This window comes from Quercus lobata, chromosome 9, assembly GCF_001633185.2.
Source record: "Quercus lobata isolate SW786 chromosome 9, ValleyOak3.0 Primary Assembly, whole genome shotgun sequence".
In the NCBI taxonomy this organism is placed as follows: domain Eukaryota; kingdom Viridiplantae; phylum Streptophyta; class Magnoliopsida; order Fagales; family Fagaceae; genus Quercus; species Quercus lobata.
In genome coordinates, this window is record NC_044912.1 from 45,268,785 (window position 1) to 45,287,189 (window position 18,405).

Sequence of the window (18,405 nt, forward strand, 5' to 3'; positions counted from 1 at the left end):
CCCCTTGGTAGGTTATTAACTTATCAAAATCATTTACATGCCTATACATACACACTACATACATACGTGCATACATGCATACATACATACATAATATATACACACACACATTCATACACACAGGCCTAACAAAGCTATATGCAAATATATCTCTTTATTTGTATCAGATATACAATAATTTCGAAGGGAAATCATCAATCACAAATATTAACCAACCAACAAACCATACACACAAAGCCAATAACTGCTATCATATACAATGATGAAGCAAGTAGGCAAAAATTCCAAGAAAACCCACAGGTCATTAAGAGTATGTCCACTTCATATTATCCCTAATGATAACTTGTAAATTACCTAAATATGACAGAACCAATATATTGAAATTGTTCTATTTAACAAAATATATAGGATGCAAGACTACCATCAGCGGTTGACCTAAAATACCTATTCGAAAATGATGAGATGAAGGCATTACAGTATTTTCTGAATACATATAAGTCAAAACCAGTGATTAATACATTATAATTATACGTGACACTATTTTTCATTTTTAAACACCACATAGAGTTAATTACATAAGGATTATGACATTCATCCATATACCTCTTCCATACCTTTTCAATTATTCTCCTTTACGTCACGAGCAACAATAAGTTCCTCTAAGCAATCAGCTTCACCACTGTTGGAAGGCATCAGCATATCATCGTCAATTGTGAAATTGTATCGCTCCCCAATAGCTCTTAGAAGCTGGTACACTTCAAACATAGTAGGCCTCTCCTTAGGATTTGGTGCTACACAATTACATGCAACTTTAAGAAACTGGAAAAGCTCACCATCGACACCTTTCCCAACCAAGGATTTATCAATGGCATCCTGAAGCTGAGAGTTGCTCGACAGCTGTGTAATCCATTCTACCAAATTTCCTTTAAAGTCTTCAGGAGCTTTAGCGATATGTGTAGGTCTCTCACCAGTCACCAACTCAAGAAGCACAGTTCCAAAGCTGTAAATGTCACCCTTTGGAGTGGCCACCAGAGTTCGTGCATACTCCGGAGCAACATAACCCAAATCCCCAAACTCTCCATTCACAAAAGTACTCAAATGTGTATCAATTGGATTCATGAGCCTAGCAAGGCCAAAATCAGATATTTTGGGCTCAAAATCTGCATCCAGTAAGATGCATTTGGAGCTTATGTTTCGGTGGATAATACGAGGATTGCAATTATGATGGAGCCATGCTAATCCCCTAGCTGCCCCTATCCCAATCTTTAGCCTCAAAGGCCACTCTGTAACCTTGCCACCATCATCCACAGGATGTAGCTGATCATGAAGGGTACCATTTGGCATGTACCTGTAAACCAAAAGCCTCTCCTTCTTAGCTAGGCAAAAACCTAGAAGGGGAACCAAGTTACGGTGTTTCACACTCCCCAAAGTAGCCATTTCAGACAGAAATTCCTTCTCAGAGTGTTGAGATTCCTGTAACCTCTTAACCATAAGTGAAGTGCCATCATCAAGGACTCCTTTGTACACAGTTCCTGTTCGTCCTGTCCCGATGATATTGTCTTTGCAAAAGCTGTTAGTAGCCTTCATGAGATCATTGAATTTCATCTTCGACACTGACTTTTCAAACATTGATACCTGAAGTAAAATAGCTTCATCTCAAATATAATACATTTTGAAAGAGTAATAAGAACTCAACAAAAAATATGTGCACGTGTGTGAGTTTACCAAAAGCAAAAACCAAATAGAAAATGAATAACCAATTAACCACATTTTTCACTATAAAGTATGTACTAAAAGAGGTGCATTAAATTCGCTTGCCTTGATGCCTTTAACTCCCTTTAAACTCTTTGCCCATTTGTTTCCTTCAGGGTCCTCTTCCTTCTTCTTCACAGACACTCTACGCAGAAAGAAGAACATACCAATACCCACGCCTATGGCTGCAACTGTCACCCCACCTACGGCTGCTGCGGCAATAACTGTAGTGTGAGACTTCTTTGAAGCTGATGGGCAAGGATCCAAAGGAGTCCCACATAGTCCAGGATTATTGGCAAAATTATCTGCTGTAATTGAAGAATTTTGAAGACCAAAGTAGGGGACTGGTCCTGTCAAAAGATTATTTGCCACACTAAATTGTTTAAGCCGAGCAAGCAGACTCAATTCTGCAGGAATCTGACCTGTAAACCTGTTATGGTCGAGTTTCAGAATGTTCAAATAAGTACAGTTGGACAGGTCCCCTGGGATTTCCCCTGAGAAATTGTTAGATGAGAGATCAAGAGATGTCACAAATCCAATTATGTGGGAGATATTTTTCGGAATAATTCCAAAAAGTTTGTTGCTGGAAAGATCCAAGCCTGTTAAGCTTGTGCAGTTCTTAATGGCACCAGGAAATTGGCCCTTGAGTCCCATATCTGAAAGCCGGATATTTAAAACCTTGTTCTCATCAGGGTGCCAACACTCGATCCCGGTAAATTTACAGATGAAGCCTTCAGTATTGTTGTTAAAATTCCACGAAGTGTTCAAATAACCATAAGGATCTTCAAGTTCATTCTTAATACCTTTCAAGCAATCTATATCACTTTGGACACCGTAGCTCAAACCACAGCTAAGCAACAACCAGAGAGAAACAACTACAAGAACAGTAAGAGTCCGGCCATTCAAAACCATTTTCATCAAGAGCCAACAAAAACGAGCTACGGATTAAAAAAAAAAACCACTTGGAGATTACTATCTAATGCACATCAGAGTGCTCAAAATACTGAATCCAAAAACAACCAAAGCCTTCATAGCAATATCACCTGAAACAGAATTCAAGACCCAAAAAAAAAAAAAAAAAAAACCCAGTTCAGCTTTCCACATATATTAAAGCATACCCAGCAGAGAAAAATGATAACACAATAAAACCTGAAAATCGAAACTCAGACTGTGCAGCAATTATAGTAAGAAAGCATAAAACTTTGAGCTACCCAGTTTGAGTTGACTCGTTTACCGATCAAAAGAAGTCAATATATATTCACTAAACAACAAAAAAAAACAAAAAAAAAACAAAAAAAAAGCGCTAAAAATAGAAGTAAATTTGCGAGAGAATATAAAAGCAAGCTGAGATTGAGGTTTAACAAGGCTTACCCGGAAAAATGAAGGAAACCCAGAAAAGGGTTTTTGAAACATGGCAATCTTTGGTTTGAAAGGATGGGATGGATATGGTTTGAATATTCAAACGCAGGTATTAGAGAGGGTGTAAATTGATGAAGGTAAAAAGAGAGAGAATCATAGTTGTGATGTGAAATCCAACTATATTGTAAGCAGAGTGTGAACTGAGAAAGCTTTTTGAAGACTTTGCAAGAGAGTACAGGAGGAGAGACTAGTAGAGAGGTTGGGTTGGGTTCATCTTCTTCATCATCAAGTTCGGGTCAAAGAAGGAAGGCCATTTTGTCAAAGCTCAGAGACGACTCTTCGGTGCTTGACTTGCTTTTGCTGAAAATGAGAACCAACCAAGGAAAGGCAACATTAATAAATAAATAAAGTTATTACTTTATTACTATCAGGAAGGAAATACTTCCCATAAATAAATAAATAATATTATTACTTTATTATTACTATCGATTCAGGTGGGGAAAATATGTATAGAGAGAGAGAGAGAGACATGTAATATCTTCGCAACAATTTAACATCAAATTCTTTTAATGAGAGAGAGAGAGTTTTAGGGTAATATAATAATATTGGGATTTTTTTTTTTTTTTTTAATTTAGTGGTTTTAGGGCAATATTGGAGATTTTGTATAAGAAAAAATTTATCATTTTTTTTTAAAAAAATTTAAGGGTATTTTGTTTATTTTGATAAGTTTAGGTTATTTCAATTATTATGGAGATTTTGAGGGTATTTTGAAGTTCTTATTTTAGAGTGTACTCTACTCAAAAATAAATAAATAAATAAATAATATTTTAGATTATCTGCTATAGAAAAGTTTTTTTTTGTTAACTAAAATTGGAGAGAAAATATTAGGGTTGTTTGGTACTCGTGTTTAGGCAATGGTTTTCAAAATGATGTGAAAATTGGGAACTAAAAAATATAATAAAAATATATATTTTCAAGACTTCTAGTGCAAAAAAATATGTTTAGTACTATATTTCTATAACATTTTTTCAAAACAAAAAACATGAGTGTTTGGTGCAAGTGTGTGTTTAAATATTCTAAATTAAGAATTTTGACTCAAACACTTCTTGTTGAACACTGTTATTAACATGTGGGTTTTTTTTTTTTTTTTTTTTTTTTTTTTTCACAGCTTGCATCACTTAAACACCAAAAACTAATAAACTATGGTTTAAACTCTGTTACCAAATAGACCCATACTTTTTCATTTTATCTATCTAGCTTTTAAATATACTTTTCAACCGATATTTTTTTGTTCTTTTTCTATCTCATTTATAAAAAATAATAATAATAATAATCTTTCTTTATTCTACCTTTTACTCTTTCCCAAGCCTATGTTTTTCAAATTTTGCCAACACTTACGGTTTTCAAATTTGAAATTTACGATCGTCAAATTTTTCCACAATTATATTTTTTGTAACAATAACCCTTTTTTGAAAAAATTTATTACAATTTGAAAAATTTTAATTATTTGAAAGCAGTCAAATTTCCAAACACTCAAAATTTTTTTATGGATACACATTTTTTTTTCTTCTAATGTTAGTCATTACTCATTATTATTAATTCAAATTTATGTTAGTCTTATACAAGTTATTTAAAAATTTCAAGCAATTTGAAATTTATCCAATCTATGTTATAATCTTTTATGATGAAGCCGAAAATAGTATCACCAGTGAGTCACACGTTCCTCGTACGATCAAACGGCACCTGCACAACGAAAAGGAAGAACCTAGCAGAGAGTACCGGTGTGGTACCGGCCAAACACCCTCCGAAGGTTAAGTTAGAACTATTCTCACTGCTCTAGAGTGCTAGAGAGGGTAAATTATGCGTACCTCAGTTTGTGAGGATGCTTGGGCTTTTATACTAGTAGGAGGTTGACCTCTTTACCTTGGAGTAGAAGTCCTTTCCTTATAGGAGTCCTTTTGAGCGTATTTTACGGGATCTTTTCCTTATGGGGATTCTTTAAATATTATCTAGCGTGGGAAGCAAGTAAACTTGTGCCCGGTCCGTCAGCCTCAATTTACCTCCGTCACCTTTATTATACCGTCAGCATTTGAGCCGTCAACCACGGAGTCAGCTGATCCTATGACCGTTAGCATAAGCACCGTCTGCTACGCCCAAAAGAAAAATTATCAAACCGTCGGCTTTATGTCCGTGTGGTTTAAGCTCTCCTTTTATCCTCATCAGTTGCCCCCTACTCTACATGTTCGACGAGTAAGACCGTCAATATGTGGAGTTAGAAAATGATTAGAGAAAAATCAAATATGAACGACTCCTCGATCTTCGAGCTATTAAATGCAAGGTCACGTGGCATTCAGTCGTTGGCCTCGTTTCTGGGCGCGGGCGTCGCCTCGCCTTCCGTGCGTTTTTCCTCTTGTATAAATACCACCCCCCTTGACTCATTTCATCATTTCAACCTCGCTGGTTTTTCAAGAGAGAATCCGTCACCCTTACTTTCAATTTGATCCGTCAGCTGCTATCAACACCGTCACTTTCAAGGTCGTTCCATCCGTTCAAGATCTGCTTCACCTGTAAGTTCCTCTTTCCTTTTCTTCGCTTTTTTTTTTTTTCCTTTTTATTTTTGCCTGAAAAAACAAAGTCAGTCTAGGAACTTAGAGCATATCCGTCACTTGTAGGTAGTCAGATGTCGAGTGACGCGTCGAGTGACCAGTCGTCAGTCCGCGATGGAGCGGGCTACGACGAATTCTTTGGCTCAGGTCAAGAGTCCGACGGCTTTTCTGAATCGTCAGGAAAGGAAACGTCAGCCCAGTCCCTTAGTATTGATGTAGAAGGCCAAGTTGAGGAAGTGAGGGATAAAATGTTAAGTGAGGTTGAGGTCGAGAGGAGAGACGAGGAAATTTGTGTTGACGGGAACGGGGATGAAGGCGACGAGGAGTCGGATAGTGACGGGAGTAGGGACGAGGGTAACGAGGTTAGTAGTGACGGAAATGAGGATGAAGGTGACGACGAGTCCTGTGATGGAACTTCAGGGAGTTCTGGAGGTAACCGTCCCTTCATCCTCCCGGAGGAGTGGGCCGTCAATAAATTCCTTCCAAAGATGAGCAACAGAGTTTTTAACGAGTTGCGTACCCGTTTCCAAATCCCAGACCACATTCCTATCCGTCTCCCTAGAAAAAATGAGAAGTGTTATACAGGGAGGACTGCTGATGTGGGGATGTACGATGCCATGTTTGCTGCTGGCCTTAGATTACCACTGACGGCTTTACACCGTCAGCTAGCGGATTTCTTGGGATTGTCCGTCAGCCAAATTGCTCCGAATGCCTGGAGGATTTTTATTGGTTCTGAGATCCTTTGGGGTCGCTTGAGTGGGGGGAACCGTCAGCTTTCGCTGGACGAGTTCTTTTATTGCTACAGACCCCAGCATAAAGTATCTGCCAAGGGGACCTACCATTTTGCTCCACGTGAGAAGAGCTTAAGATTAGTGTTTGATATGCCAGACTCCAATAGAAATTGGAAAAATAGATTTTTCTTCGTTAAAGGGACGGACTGGGTGTGCCGTCCAGGTGAGTGGGATACACTGCCCGGCGGTTATTTTGACAACACTTGGGCCTATATTAGGGAGTCAGGTTGCCCCCTTGTCTTTCTTCTTACCGTCTTTTTTCATTTATCAGGGAGTTTTCTTAAGACCGTCTCCTTTAACACCCTTTGCTCCCTTTTATTCCAGCTAGCGCTCGTCCGGAGATATCTGACGAACAAAGGGAATTTATCCGTCGGATACTTGGCATACCGCTTGAGCAACGGAAGTGTAGGGACTTGATCACCCTAGACACTCTCCATTTGTATTGTGGGGGTCCAGAGCCGACGGTTGAAGCTCGGAAGTTGGAAGAATTTTCTCGTAAACGTAAGTCGAAGCCTTACATGACCCGTCGGTTTATTTCTTTCGTCGGCTATTACTGATCCGTCAATTTATTTTGTGTAGAGATGGAAGCTGCGAGGCAAAGGGTGAGGGCCGCTGCAGCCCGTAAGAAGGAGGAGGAGAAAGCTAAGGGAAAAGAAGGAGCGTCAACCCCTCATTCCTCTTTGAAGAGTTCAGTTAAGAGGAAGGCTGACGGAAAGGACGATCCTCCTTCTAAGAAGGTAGCCGTCAGTGCAGGGGATGGGCCTACCATGAAGTCGCCTCCCAAGTCCGGTCACGGTGCTGGGAAAGGAGTGATGACCTCTTCCGGTCCCGTCACTGAGGGACCCCGTTGCTTGCTGACCCACAAGGATTATGCTGTTGAGGGGGTAGAATCCCTCATAAAACAGACGGATCTGGACCCTTGTGCTCAGCTAGGGACGGAAGATTTGGGCGCGTCAGCTTTCTTTGACATAGCACGGGTATGCTTTTTACTTCGATTAATTTAATGTTTACCTTGCTTTATGGCTGACGGTTGTTCTTCATTCAGGCCTTGGTTCGTGTAAAGGCACTTCAAGATCGGTGCATGGCCAAAGAAGGCGTCGTTTCTCGGGTTAGGAGGCTTAACGCCAATCTGATGGATCAGCAAGCGCAATATAAGGAGGCCGTCCGTCTCTTAAACACAGAGCTGAAGGATGTAAAGGAGAAGTTGGGAGAGGCTGAGGGTCAGCAAAAGAAGCTTGAGGAGGAGATTCCATCCTTACGTGCACAAGTAGAGACGGCTGGGGCTGACGCGGTCGAAAAATTCAAGACAACCCAGTCTTTTATTGATTCCTGCGCTGATTATTATGGCACTGGTTTCGACGATTGTCTGAAACAGGTGGCGTCAGCCTATCCAGAGTTGGATCTATCCGGAATTACCATGGATGCTTCCGTGCCGATGACTCCTGCTCGTGAAACTGTTGCTGACAAAGGTGACGGACCCCTTAATTTGGACTCTTTGCTTAATGACGTCGGAGTTATTTTGGCCCAGCCAGCCGTCACTATCCCTGCCGAGTCTTCAGATGCGGCACAAATTGCCAAGGATAGAGCTGACGGGGTCTCCAAGGATGCTCCTGCCACTTAACCCTAGCCTTTCTATTGTAATTTTTGAACAATGTTTTTAAATGCCCTTTTGTTTATTGGGCTCTTTTACTTGTAACTCTATCTGCCCCTTTTCATGGCACTTGTATCCGTTGCTTTTGAACATGTATACTGATTCTAATTTCTTATGGTCCTATTTATTTGATGAGATTGTTACTTTTTGATTTTTTAGCCCCCCTTTTTTGTCATTTCTATGGGTTTTTTAGAACCATGTTTGTAAGTAGGGTCTTACTTTTTTGTTAGACCGTCATCTATTGGACCGTCTGCCTTATAGGTCCGTTAGTTCTAGGACCTGGTCCATATAATGATATTTTCATCTATTGGATCGTTGACTTTTTTGGACCGTCGTTTTCTTGGCCTCAGCCTTGACGTTTTTGACCGTCAGCTTTTTAGCCTTGGTGTATTTAACACTTTCATTAATCCTTAGTTTTTAGGACCTCGTCCATTTGATGATTGTTTCATCTTTTGGACCGTCGGCTTTTTAGATTTCCCGGACCGTCGGCCTTAGCCTTGACGTCTCTGACATCTTTTTTGGCCCGTCAGCTTTTTTAGCTTTGGTGTATTTAACACCTTCATTAGTCCTTAGTTTTTAGGACTTCGTCCATACGATGATTGTTTCATCTTTTGGACCGTCGGTCTTAGCTTTGATGTCTTTGACATCTTTTTGGTCCGTATGTTATGGACTTAGCGGTTTTGGCCGCGAACCTAGTAGACCGTAGAAGAAATACACTTCAGTAATTTCTGAAAAACTCCTCTTATTGTCATGCATTCAAATGAAAGTAATTAAAACCAAATCCTGCCCCTTGGGCTAAAAAGAAGAATTGTTGCAAAAGATTAAAGTAAATGATAGTTTTGAGGAGTGAGACTAAAGTTTTGTAAAATAAGAAAAATTGAACTTCGTGCTGCCGCTCCTACTGGTAGTATTTTCGTAGGTGCTCGGTGTTCCACGGGTGCGGCAGTTTCTTTCCTTCCAATGTCTCAAGATGGTATGTGCCTTTCCTTTGCCACGACGTGACTCTGTAGGGTCCTTCCCAATTGGGGCCGAGTTTCCCTTGGGTAGGGTCTCTAGCGGCGCCCATGACCTTTCTAAGAACAAGGTCTCCAACCTGGAAGTCCCTGTGTCGAACCCGGGAGTTGTAATGTTTAGCCATACGGTCCTGGTACCGAGCGAGCCTTTGTTCTGCTATTGCCCTGATTTCGTCTATTAGGTCCAGCTGTAGTCGCATAGCCTCATCATTTTTGTTTTCGTCGTGGTTGTGCACCCTGTAGCTTGTGAGCCCAACTTCTGCTGGAATGACCGCTTCTCCTCCATACGTCAGTCGGAATGGTGTTTCTCCTGTGGGTGTCCTTGCTGTCGTCCTGTAAGCCCATAATATGCTTGGCAATTCATCGGGCCATATACCCTTTGCCCCCTCGAGCCGAGTCTTGATAATTTTGAGCAAGGATCGGTTCGTTACTTCGACTTGGCCATTAGCCTGAGGGTGGGCGGGGGAGGAATAGTGGTTCTTTATTCCTAGTTGTGAGCAGAAATCTCGAAAGGGGTCGTTGTCGAATTGCCGTCCGTTGTCCGAGACGAAGACTCTAGGGATTCCAAACCTGCATATGATACATCTCCAAACAAAGCTTCGTACGTTTTTCTCCGTGATTGTGGCCAATGCTTCAGCTTCCACCCATTTTGTGAAATAGTCGATCCCCACCACCAGGAACTTTAGCTGTCGTGCTGCTGTAGGGAAGGGTCCCATGATATCTAAGCCCCATTGTGCGAACGGCCATGGGGCCGTCATTGGGGTCAGCTCTTCGGTTGGTTGCCTAATAATGTTGCTGAACCTTTGGCACTTGTCGCAGGCCCTGACGTAGGCTTCGGCGTCCTTCTGCATGGTGGGCCAATAGTACCCTGCCCGCACAAGCTTGTGTATCAACGATCTGGACCCTGAGTGATTTCCGCAGATTCCTTCATGTACCTCTTTCATGACGTAGTCAGCTTCTTCCATATCCAAGCATCTTAAATATGGTCGGGAGAAACCTCTTTTGTAAAGGACGTCTTTTATCAGGACGAACCTTGCTGCCTGGACCTTGAGTCTCCTTGCGGCTTCTTTCCCGTCTGGTAAGACCCCGTTTTTCAAGTATGAAATTAACGGCGTCGCCCAGCTTCTGTCGGGGCATATTTCCTGCATGTTGCTGAGGTTTATTAGCGGAGAAAGCTGTATGAAGGAGAGTACATTACCAGGGATGACCATTTGTTCTGCTGAGGCGGCTTTCGCGAGGCGGTCGGCTCGCTCGTTTTCTTCTCTAGGAATTTGGACAACTTTAGCTTCTAGGTCATCCACTCTCGCCTTTACTTCACCAAGGTACTTCTTCATCTTTTCGCCCTTGCACTCATAGTCTCCATTTATTTGGTTAGTGATGACCTGTGAATCGCAATAGATGACTACCCTCGTGGCTCCTGCCGCTTTAGCAAGGTCGAGCCCTGCTATCAGAGCCTCATACTCTGTTTCATTGTTAGTGGCAGGGAAATCAAGACGGACCATACATTCAATGGTGTCTCCTTCGGGCGATAATAGCACAATGCCGGCCCCTGCGGCTTGTCTGTTAGATGACCCGTCCGTATATATGCTCCATTGAGGGGATTCTGCTGCCCCCTTGTCTTCATCATGAGTGAACTCAGCTATAAAGTCGGCGACGACCTGTCCTTTGATGGCAGTCCGTGGGCGGTATTGAATATCAAATTCGCTCAGTTCTATGGCCCATAATGCCAATCGTCCCGCGGCCTCGGGACTGCTCATTGCTCTCCTTAAAGGCTTGTCAGTCAGGACGTTCACCGTATGGGCCTGGAAGTACGGCTTGAGTTTGCGGGCTGCCGTAACCAATGCAAAGGCAAGTTTTTCCATGGGCGGGTATCTTTCTTCGGCCCCATGAAGCGCTCGGCTTGCGTAGTACACGGGCTTTTGCACTTTCTCTTCTTCTCTGATCAAGGCTGCGCTAACCGCCGCGGGGGAGACGGCTAGATAGAGAAAAAGCTCCTCTCCTGGCTGCGACGGGCTTAGTAATGGTGGGGAGGAAAGGTAAGCCTTCAGTTCTTCAAACGCTTGCTGGCATTCGTCAGTCCACTCGAAGGATTTCTTCAATGTTCGGAAGAAGGGTAAACACTTGTCCGTAGCCCTTGACACGAACTTGTTTAGTGCCGCTATCTTTCCGTTGAGGTTTTGTACCTCCTTCACGTTTCTTGGTGGTGCCATATCCAGGATGGCCTGGATCTTGTCCGGATTTGCTTCAATGCCCCTCTGAGACACCATGAATCCTAAGAATTTTCCTGCCGTTACTCCAAAGGCACACTTTCCTGGATTAAGCTTCATATTGTAGGAGCGAAGTGTGTCGAACGTTTCTTTGAGATCTCCTAGATGATCTTCCTCCCTTCAGCTTTTCACCAACATGTCGTCCACATCGACTTGGACATTCCTCCCAATCTGCTGCGCGAACATTTTGTTCATGAGTCTCTGGTACGTTGCGCCTGCGTTTTTTAGGCCGAAGGGCATCACCTTGTAACAGAAGAGGCCTTGGCTGGTTACGAACGACGTTTTCTCTTGGTCGGCTTCATGCATTCGGATTTGGTTGTACCCCGAGAAGGCGTCCATAAAGCTCAGCAGCTGGTGTTGAGCCGTGGAGTCTACTAGGATATCGACCCTCGGGAGGGGGTAGCTATCCTTGGAGCAGGCCTTATTGAGATCGGTGAAGTCCACGCACATCCGCCATTTCCCGCTTGCCTTCTTGACCATCACCACATTTGCTAACCAGTCGGGATAGTATACTTCTCTAATAAAACTTGCTTCCCGTAGCTTTCTGACTTCTTCTGCTATGGCTCGGTCTCGCTCGGGGGCAAACACTCTCTTCTTCTGTCTGATAGGTGGAAAGGCGGGCGATACGTTCAACCTATGCACCATGACTGAAGGATCTATTCCCGGCATATCTTCATGATCCCACGCGAATACGTCCTGATTGCGTCTGAGGAAGGTTATGAGCTCCTGACGGATCGTGGTGTCAGCGAGCGTCCCAATTTTGGTCGTTCGACTAGGATCGGAATTGTCAAGGGATATCTCTTCCAACTTCTCGACCGGCTCTGTTACCGTCCGGCGCTCTTCTATGCTTAAAGCCTGAACCTGATCCTCCATTTCCATCATGGCTATGTAGCATTCGCGTGCGGCCATTTGACTCCCGCGCAGCTCGCCTACTCCGTAATCAGTCGGGAACTTGATCATTAGGTGATAGGTGGAAGTTACTGCCTTCCATGAGTTGAGCGTAGGTCGCCCGAGGATAGCGTTGTAGGCTGATGAGCAATCGACCACCAAGAATGTCACGTCCCTGGCTATTTGCTGAGGGTAATCGCCTACAGTGACGGATAATGTGACTGCGCCTAATGGGAATACCCGGCTCCCGCCGAAGCCAACAAGCGGGGCGTTGGTTGGGATCAACCGCTCTCTGTCGATCCTCATCTGCTGGAACGCTGTATAGTATAGAATATCCGCTGAGCTGCCATTGTCGACCAGCACCCGGTGCATGTTGTAGTCCCCCACACGCAGGCTGACGACGAGCGCATCGTCATGTGGATGATGAAGGCGTCGCGCGTCTTCCTCTGAGAATCCGATTATGGGACCTTCTCTCCGTGCTATCTTCGGCACGACTCCCGTCAGCTGAACATTTTGTACCATCCGAAGATAGGTCTTGCGGGCTTTCTTGGATGACCCGGCGGCAGCCGTTCCTCCTACGATCATCCTGATATCCCCGATCGGAGGCCTCGGTCGCTCATTGTCCCGTCGGGGGTGCTGGTCTTGTGCGGGGGGATCCGCTCTCTCCTTGCTAACGAATCTCTGCAGCTTTCCTTGTCTGATAAGGGCCTCAATCTGCTGCTTGAGGTCATAGCAATCAGCCGTGTCGTGGCCGTGGTCGCGGTGGAAACGGCAATACTTATCCCTGGAACGTTTGTTGGGGTCGCTCTTCAGTTTTCCTGGGAACGTCAGAGCCTCTTCGTCCTTGATTTGCATAAGGACTTGATCCACCGGGGCTGTTAGCGGAGTGAAGCTCGTGAATCTTCCCCCCATTGGTCTAGGGCGTCTTTCTTCCCTCCGGTCTCCTGTTCTTGTCTTCTTGCGGCCTTGGTCCTGCCGATTGTCTTCCTGTCGTTCTCTTTTCCTGGGCTTCTCTTCCCGAGCTAATAGGGCATCTTCAGCGTTCATATACTTCGTGGCGCGGTAAAGAACTTCCGACATGGTCTTAGGGTCGTTTTTGTATAGGGAAAACAAAAACTTTCCCTTCTTCAAGCCATTCGTGAATGCCGCAACAAGGATCTTATCGTCGGCTTCGTCGACTGAGAGTGCCTCTTTGTTGAAGCGGGAGATGTAAGCCCTTAGAGTTTCATCTTCTCGCTGTTTCATGCTCATCAAGCACGCTGTAGACTTCTTGTATCGATGGCCTCCAATGAAGTGTGTGGTAAACTGAGCGCTGAGCTCTTTGAAGGTGCCGATGGAGTTTGGTGCCAGTCGGCTGAACCAAATTCTCGCTGCGCCCTTCAGTGTTGTAGGGAAGGCCCTACACATGATGGCGTCCGCTACTCCTTGAAGGTGCATTAGGGTCTTGAAGGTCTCCAGGTGGTCCAGCGGGTCCTTGACCCCGTCATAACTGTCTATTTGTGGCATGCGGAATTTGCTTGGTAAAGGGTAGGAGTTGACGGTGGCGGTGAACGGCGAGTCAGTTCGGTTGACAAGGTCGTCCAGGTCGCTTGATACTCGTCCCTTGAGAGCATTCATCATAACCTCCATTTGTTCCTTCATGGCCTGCATCTCCGCGATAACAAGTGGCGGAGCAATCTCTGCGAGGGAGGGGATGCTCGTGTTCTGCCGTTCTGGTTTGCTCGGGGCGTTGCTGGCCTGGGGGCCTTCCTGATTTCTCCTGTCGGCGCTAGTTCCCTCTTGCTCTGCTCCTTGGTTGTTGGGGGCTGCATTCTTCTGTCTCAGTTGCTCTTCTAGGTCGTGATTTTGTTTGGTGAGGCGCTCTACGGCAGCGGCGAGTGTCCTCACCTGTCTTTCAAGAGCAGTCGTAGGGGCTTCTTCTTCTTGAGCGTCGTTGGTTGTCGCCATTGAGCGAGTGAGTACCATGTAACTCTTTTGTCTAGGAAGCGAGAACGTGCTACGTTTCCCACAGACGGCGCCAACTGATGAAGCCGAAAATAGTATCACCAGTGAGTCACACGTTCCTCGTACGATCAAACGGCACCTGCACAACGAAAAGGAAGAACCTAGCAGAGAGTACCGGTGTGGTACCGGCCAAACACCCTCCGAAGGTTAAGTTAGAACTATTCTCACTGCTCTAGAGTGCTAGAGAGGGTAAATTATGCGTACCTCAGTTTGTGAGGATGCTTGGGCTTTTATACTAGTAGGAGGTTGACCTCTTTACCTTGGAGTAGAAGTCCTTTCCTTATAGGAGTCCTTTTGAGCGTATTTTACGGGATCTTTTCCTTATGGGGATTCTTTAAATATTATCTAGCGTGGGAAGCAAGTAAACTTGTGCCCGGTCCGTCAGCCTCAATTTACCTCCGTCACCTTTATTATACCGTCAGCATTTGAGCCGTCAACCACGGAGTCAGCTGATCCTATGACCGTTAGCATAAGCACCGTCTGCTACGCCCAAAAGAAAAATTATCAAACCGTCGGCTTTATGTCCGTGTGGTTTAAGCTCTCCTTTTATCCTCATCATTTTATATACGTACATACATATACATAATATATGTTCAAATCTGGAAGTTTATCAAATCTTATCTAATTTGGAATGAATTTATCAAAACTAATGCAAAACTCATTAATTTTTTTTATTTTTTGCAAGAGTGTTTTTTGGAACCATTAAATTCAATAAGAATGTGGTATAAAAGTAGGCTTCTACACTCTTTAATCAAAAGATGCCGCGTTAGATTTGTATAAATGCAAGAATAGAATGCAAAACACCAATCACTGTCAACGTCCCATTAACGTCAAAGAAAGAAAAACAAAAATAAAACATTGTCTGGCCAAAGCAGAGAATGGACCAAATCAATGCATCGTTAGTCCCAAGCGTTGTGTCATGTGTGGAGCTTTCACTGCCTTACGGTTCAATTGTTGAGTCTTTAATGATGATTTGGAAGTGGATGTAAAGGAAAAGCATCTGGGATTGACACGAAGAGGTGCTTCCATTCACAAAGCATCTGGGTTATTGGGTGACCTTTTGGGGTTATACTATTTTTGGTCCTCAATTTGTTTCTCTATTAATACAATCCGTTTTTCAATCTTTGGTGATGATGGTGACTCTAATGATTGATCTGGGTTTAAACGGCTAATATGAGTCTGAGAGAGAAAGATATATGGATTTTGTGATCTGGCGTTTTAGTCTCTATTCTTGTATTTACATAAATCCGATGTGGCGATATTTGATTAGAGGGTGTGAAAATAGGCTTTTGCACTCTTAAATTTATCCCTTTCTAATTTCTCTCTTTTTAATCTAGAAAAAAAAATCCACCTCTTTCTAATTTTAATTTTTTAGGATCATTATTATTCATTAAAACAATTCAGTATCCCTACCCCCTGGTCCCCCACCCTACTACAGCTTTATACTCTGAAATAGTCAAACATAGAGAGAGAGAGAGAGAGAGAGAGAACGTTTGGTCATGAGGACGAAATTGAGAGGAAAGATAACAATCTCCCATATTTCAGCTTTAGGAATTTTTTTTAACCAAGAATTGTTTTATTCATCTACAGTGATTGACTTTGCTCGAAGAGTCATTGTAAATAAGCAAAAATGTTTCTCTATAGGGTCTGTTTAAATAGAACTTATTTTGTTAAAATTAAAAATATTGTAGTAAAATAATTTTTAAATATGTAAATAGTACCGTGAGACCTATTTTTAATAAAAAAGTTGGTTAAAAATGAGATTTGTGGGTTAAAATAGTCAAAAGTTGCGGTTACTGTTTATGAACAGTGCATGAACAGTAACCGTTGTCCCCTGAAATGAGTGCTGCAGTAGAAGGAGAAAAAAAAAGAAAGTGAAAATGCAGGAAACGTAGACGGCACAAACGCAACGCGTATCCAAACCCCTCCTATGTTGAGAGACAATGGGCATCTTTGGTAAGAGAATTTAAATACTACTCCCTTCGTCATAATTTGTTTGTCCTGTTTGAAAAGTCAAACTTTTTAAGGGAATATCATTGATTATATTGTTTACCTTATAAAAATGAATTAGTTTACAAAACAATCCTTAAATAAGATTATCATTTTTTTTTTAAAGAGTTATTCTTAATAAGACAACTAAAAAAGTGTCCCAATTAGATTTTTTTTAAATATTTGTTAGTTTTCTTTTCAAATAGTTTTGAAAATAAAGTAGGAGTATAATAGGAACATTAGTAAATTAATTAATTTTATTTTTAGAAACATGACAATATTTTGGGAAATCCCAAAATGAAATAGAGGACAAACAAACTGGGGCGGAGGGAATATTATTATTTTTTTTTTTTGGTGAACCATAAAAATAAAATGGTGGGTTCCATACTTGAATCTATTGTTTGACTTATGTTTTCTAAATATAATTTTTAGAAAATTGTATCATATTTTCTTTATCTAGAACAGGATTTTGAAAACGGCTAAGAATATGTTTTCAAGATACATAAAATATTTTGAATGACATAGTTGTAAATAAATTGAAAATAGTGGACTCCACATATTTGTCTAAACTCTTTATCTCTTAAATTAAATTAAGGAGCTTATCTTTATTACCAAAAAAAAAAAAAAAATTCTCACACTTCAAAAGTACATGAGCTCTATTCTCTTATCATTATCCAAAAAAGAAAAAGAAAAAAAAGAAAGTAATCTACATATTTTACATGAACCTTGTTGCAATTTTTTTTCTTTAGTCTAAAAAAAAAAAAGTCTCCCAAACATCATTATCTTGTTTTCAGTATTTTGAAAATTGTTCTTAAATGTAGAAACCAACATGTATAATGTAACCAATTTGGGTTTGGCTAATCTATTAAAAATGCTCATAAATGTTTTTTTTTTTTTGGTTAAATTATTATTTAGGAAATTTTAGGGTTATTTAGTTTATTTTTTATGTTTTAAAGTTAGTTTTGTACGGTCATTTAAAGATTTCAAGCATCATTTTAGAGGTCATGAATAATGGTAATTGTTTGGTTATTTTAGAAGGAAATGGATTTCAAATTCAAAATTTATAACTTATTAAAGCTTCAAAATAATAAATTTTAGGACTGTAGAAGTTCAAATCCTCCTTCCTACAAAATAGGTTCAAATGAAAATTTTTAAAATTTATTAACTTGGAAACTATTTTAAAATCAAGATTGGACCGATCAGTTCAACCGGGAACCAAGCACCAATTTGGTCTGGCAAAATCCCTCAAGATCGATATAAAGCTAAGTTGAATCAAGAACTGGGGCACAAATCGGTTCTTTGACTGTACCAGTTTTTAAAACCATGTTTGGAATCAATAAATTCTAAGTTCATTTATTTAAAATCCAAATTCTAGTATCCAAATACAATCTCAGGGCCTGATTGGTAAGAAGATTTTTTTTTTTTTTTTTTCAAAACAGTATAAAAACAATTTTCAAAATGTTGAAATTGAAGCTAGTTTTTAGATAATAATATTTATATTATACATGTTTGGCTCTCACTTTTAAGAACAATTTTCAAAATATTAAAAAAAAAAAAATTGTTTAGGAGACCATTTCTATTTTTGAGATTTAAAAAAAAAATTACAAAAAGTAACATGTAAAATATGTAGATTACTTTTTTTTAATTTTTTTTTTTTATAATGATAAGTTTCAAATTTGAAGTGAGAGAATTCTTTTTATTATAAAGATAAACTCCTTAATTTAAGAAATAGAAGAGTTTGGACAAATACGTTGGGTCTACTGTCTTCAATTTAGGTACAATTATGCCATTAAAAACATTTTCTGTATCTTGAAAACATTCTTTTAGCTATTTTCAAAATCCTATTTTGAATATGGAAAATAGGATACAATTTTTTAAAAACTGAATTTAGAGAACATCAACCAAAAAATAGATTCAAGTGTGGGACCCACCATTTTATAGATTGCAAAAAAAAAAAAAAAAAAACCTTTATATAAATACTCTTACCAATCAAGCCCTTAAAATGAGCATATTCATTTATCTCAAATTTTATTTTTAAGAAAAAGTTAACTATATACAATGGCCAAAAACATTCATAACAAATAA

The 18,405-nt window shown here is 41.1% G+C and overlaps 2 protein-coding genes across 2 annotated transcripts; one reads left to right on the top strand and one right to left on the bottom strand.

Moving 5' to 3' along the window:
• Positions 1–350: 350 nt before the first annotated feature.
• LOC115959823 (probably inactive leucine-rich repeat receptor-like protein kinase At5g48380) lies at positions 351–3,488 on the bottom strand. Its single transcript, XM_031078422.1, has 3 exons — positions 3,124–3,488; positions 1,819–2,795; positions 351–1,635 (listed from the first exon to the last, which is right to left on the bottom strand). Exons 2-3 carry the CDS (start codon positions 2,668–2,670, stop codon positions 619–621), a joined length of 1,869 nt encoding a protein of 622 aa, XP_030934282.1. The 5' UTR covers positions 2,671–2,795; positions 3,124–3,488; the 3' UTR covers positions 351–618.
• A 2,114-nt stretch (positions 3,489–5,602) lies between these two features.
• On the top strand, positions 5,603–8,216 carry LOC115962295. Its single transcript, XM_031081200.1, has 4 exons — positions 5,603–5,678; positions 6,833–7,009; positions 7,088–7,485; positions 7,554–8,216. The coding sequence occupies exons 3-4, from the start codon at positions 7,090–7,092 to the stop codon at positions 8,127–8,129; spliced, it is 972 nt and encodes a 323-aa protein (XP_030937060.1). The 5' UTR covers positions 5,603–5,678; positions 6,833–7,009; positions 7,088–7,089; the 3' UTR covers positions 8,130–8,216.
• The last annotated feature ends 10,189 nt before the right edge of the window (positions 8,217–18,405 follow it).

What these genes read in the sequence shown, in the direction of transcription:
- LOC115959823 (XM_031078422.1), bottom strand. Translation starts at nt 2,670, where the DNA reads ATGAAAATGGTTTTGAATGGCCGGACTCTTACTGTTCTTGTAGTTGTT. An exon ending in AGGGAGTTAAAGGCATCAAG is followed by an intron (nt 1,636 to 1,818) that starts GCAAGCGAATTT and finishes ATTTTACTTCAG; the next exon opens with GTATCAATGTTTGAAAAGTC.
- LOC115962295 (XM_031081200.1), top strand. Translation starts at nt 7,090, where the DNA reads ATGGAAGCTGCGAGGCAAAGGGTGAGGGCCGCTGCAGCCCGTAAGAAG. An exon ending in CTTTCTTTGACATAGCACGG is followed by an intron (nt 7,486 to 7,553) that starts GTATGCTTTTTA and finishes TTCTTCATTCAG; the next exon opens with GCCTTGGTTCGTGTAAAGGC.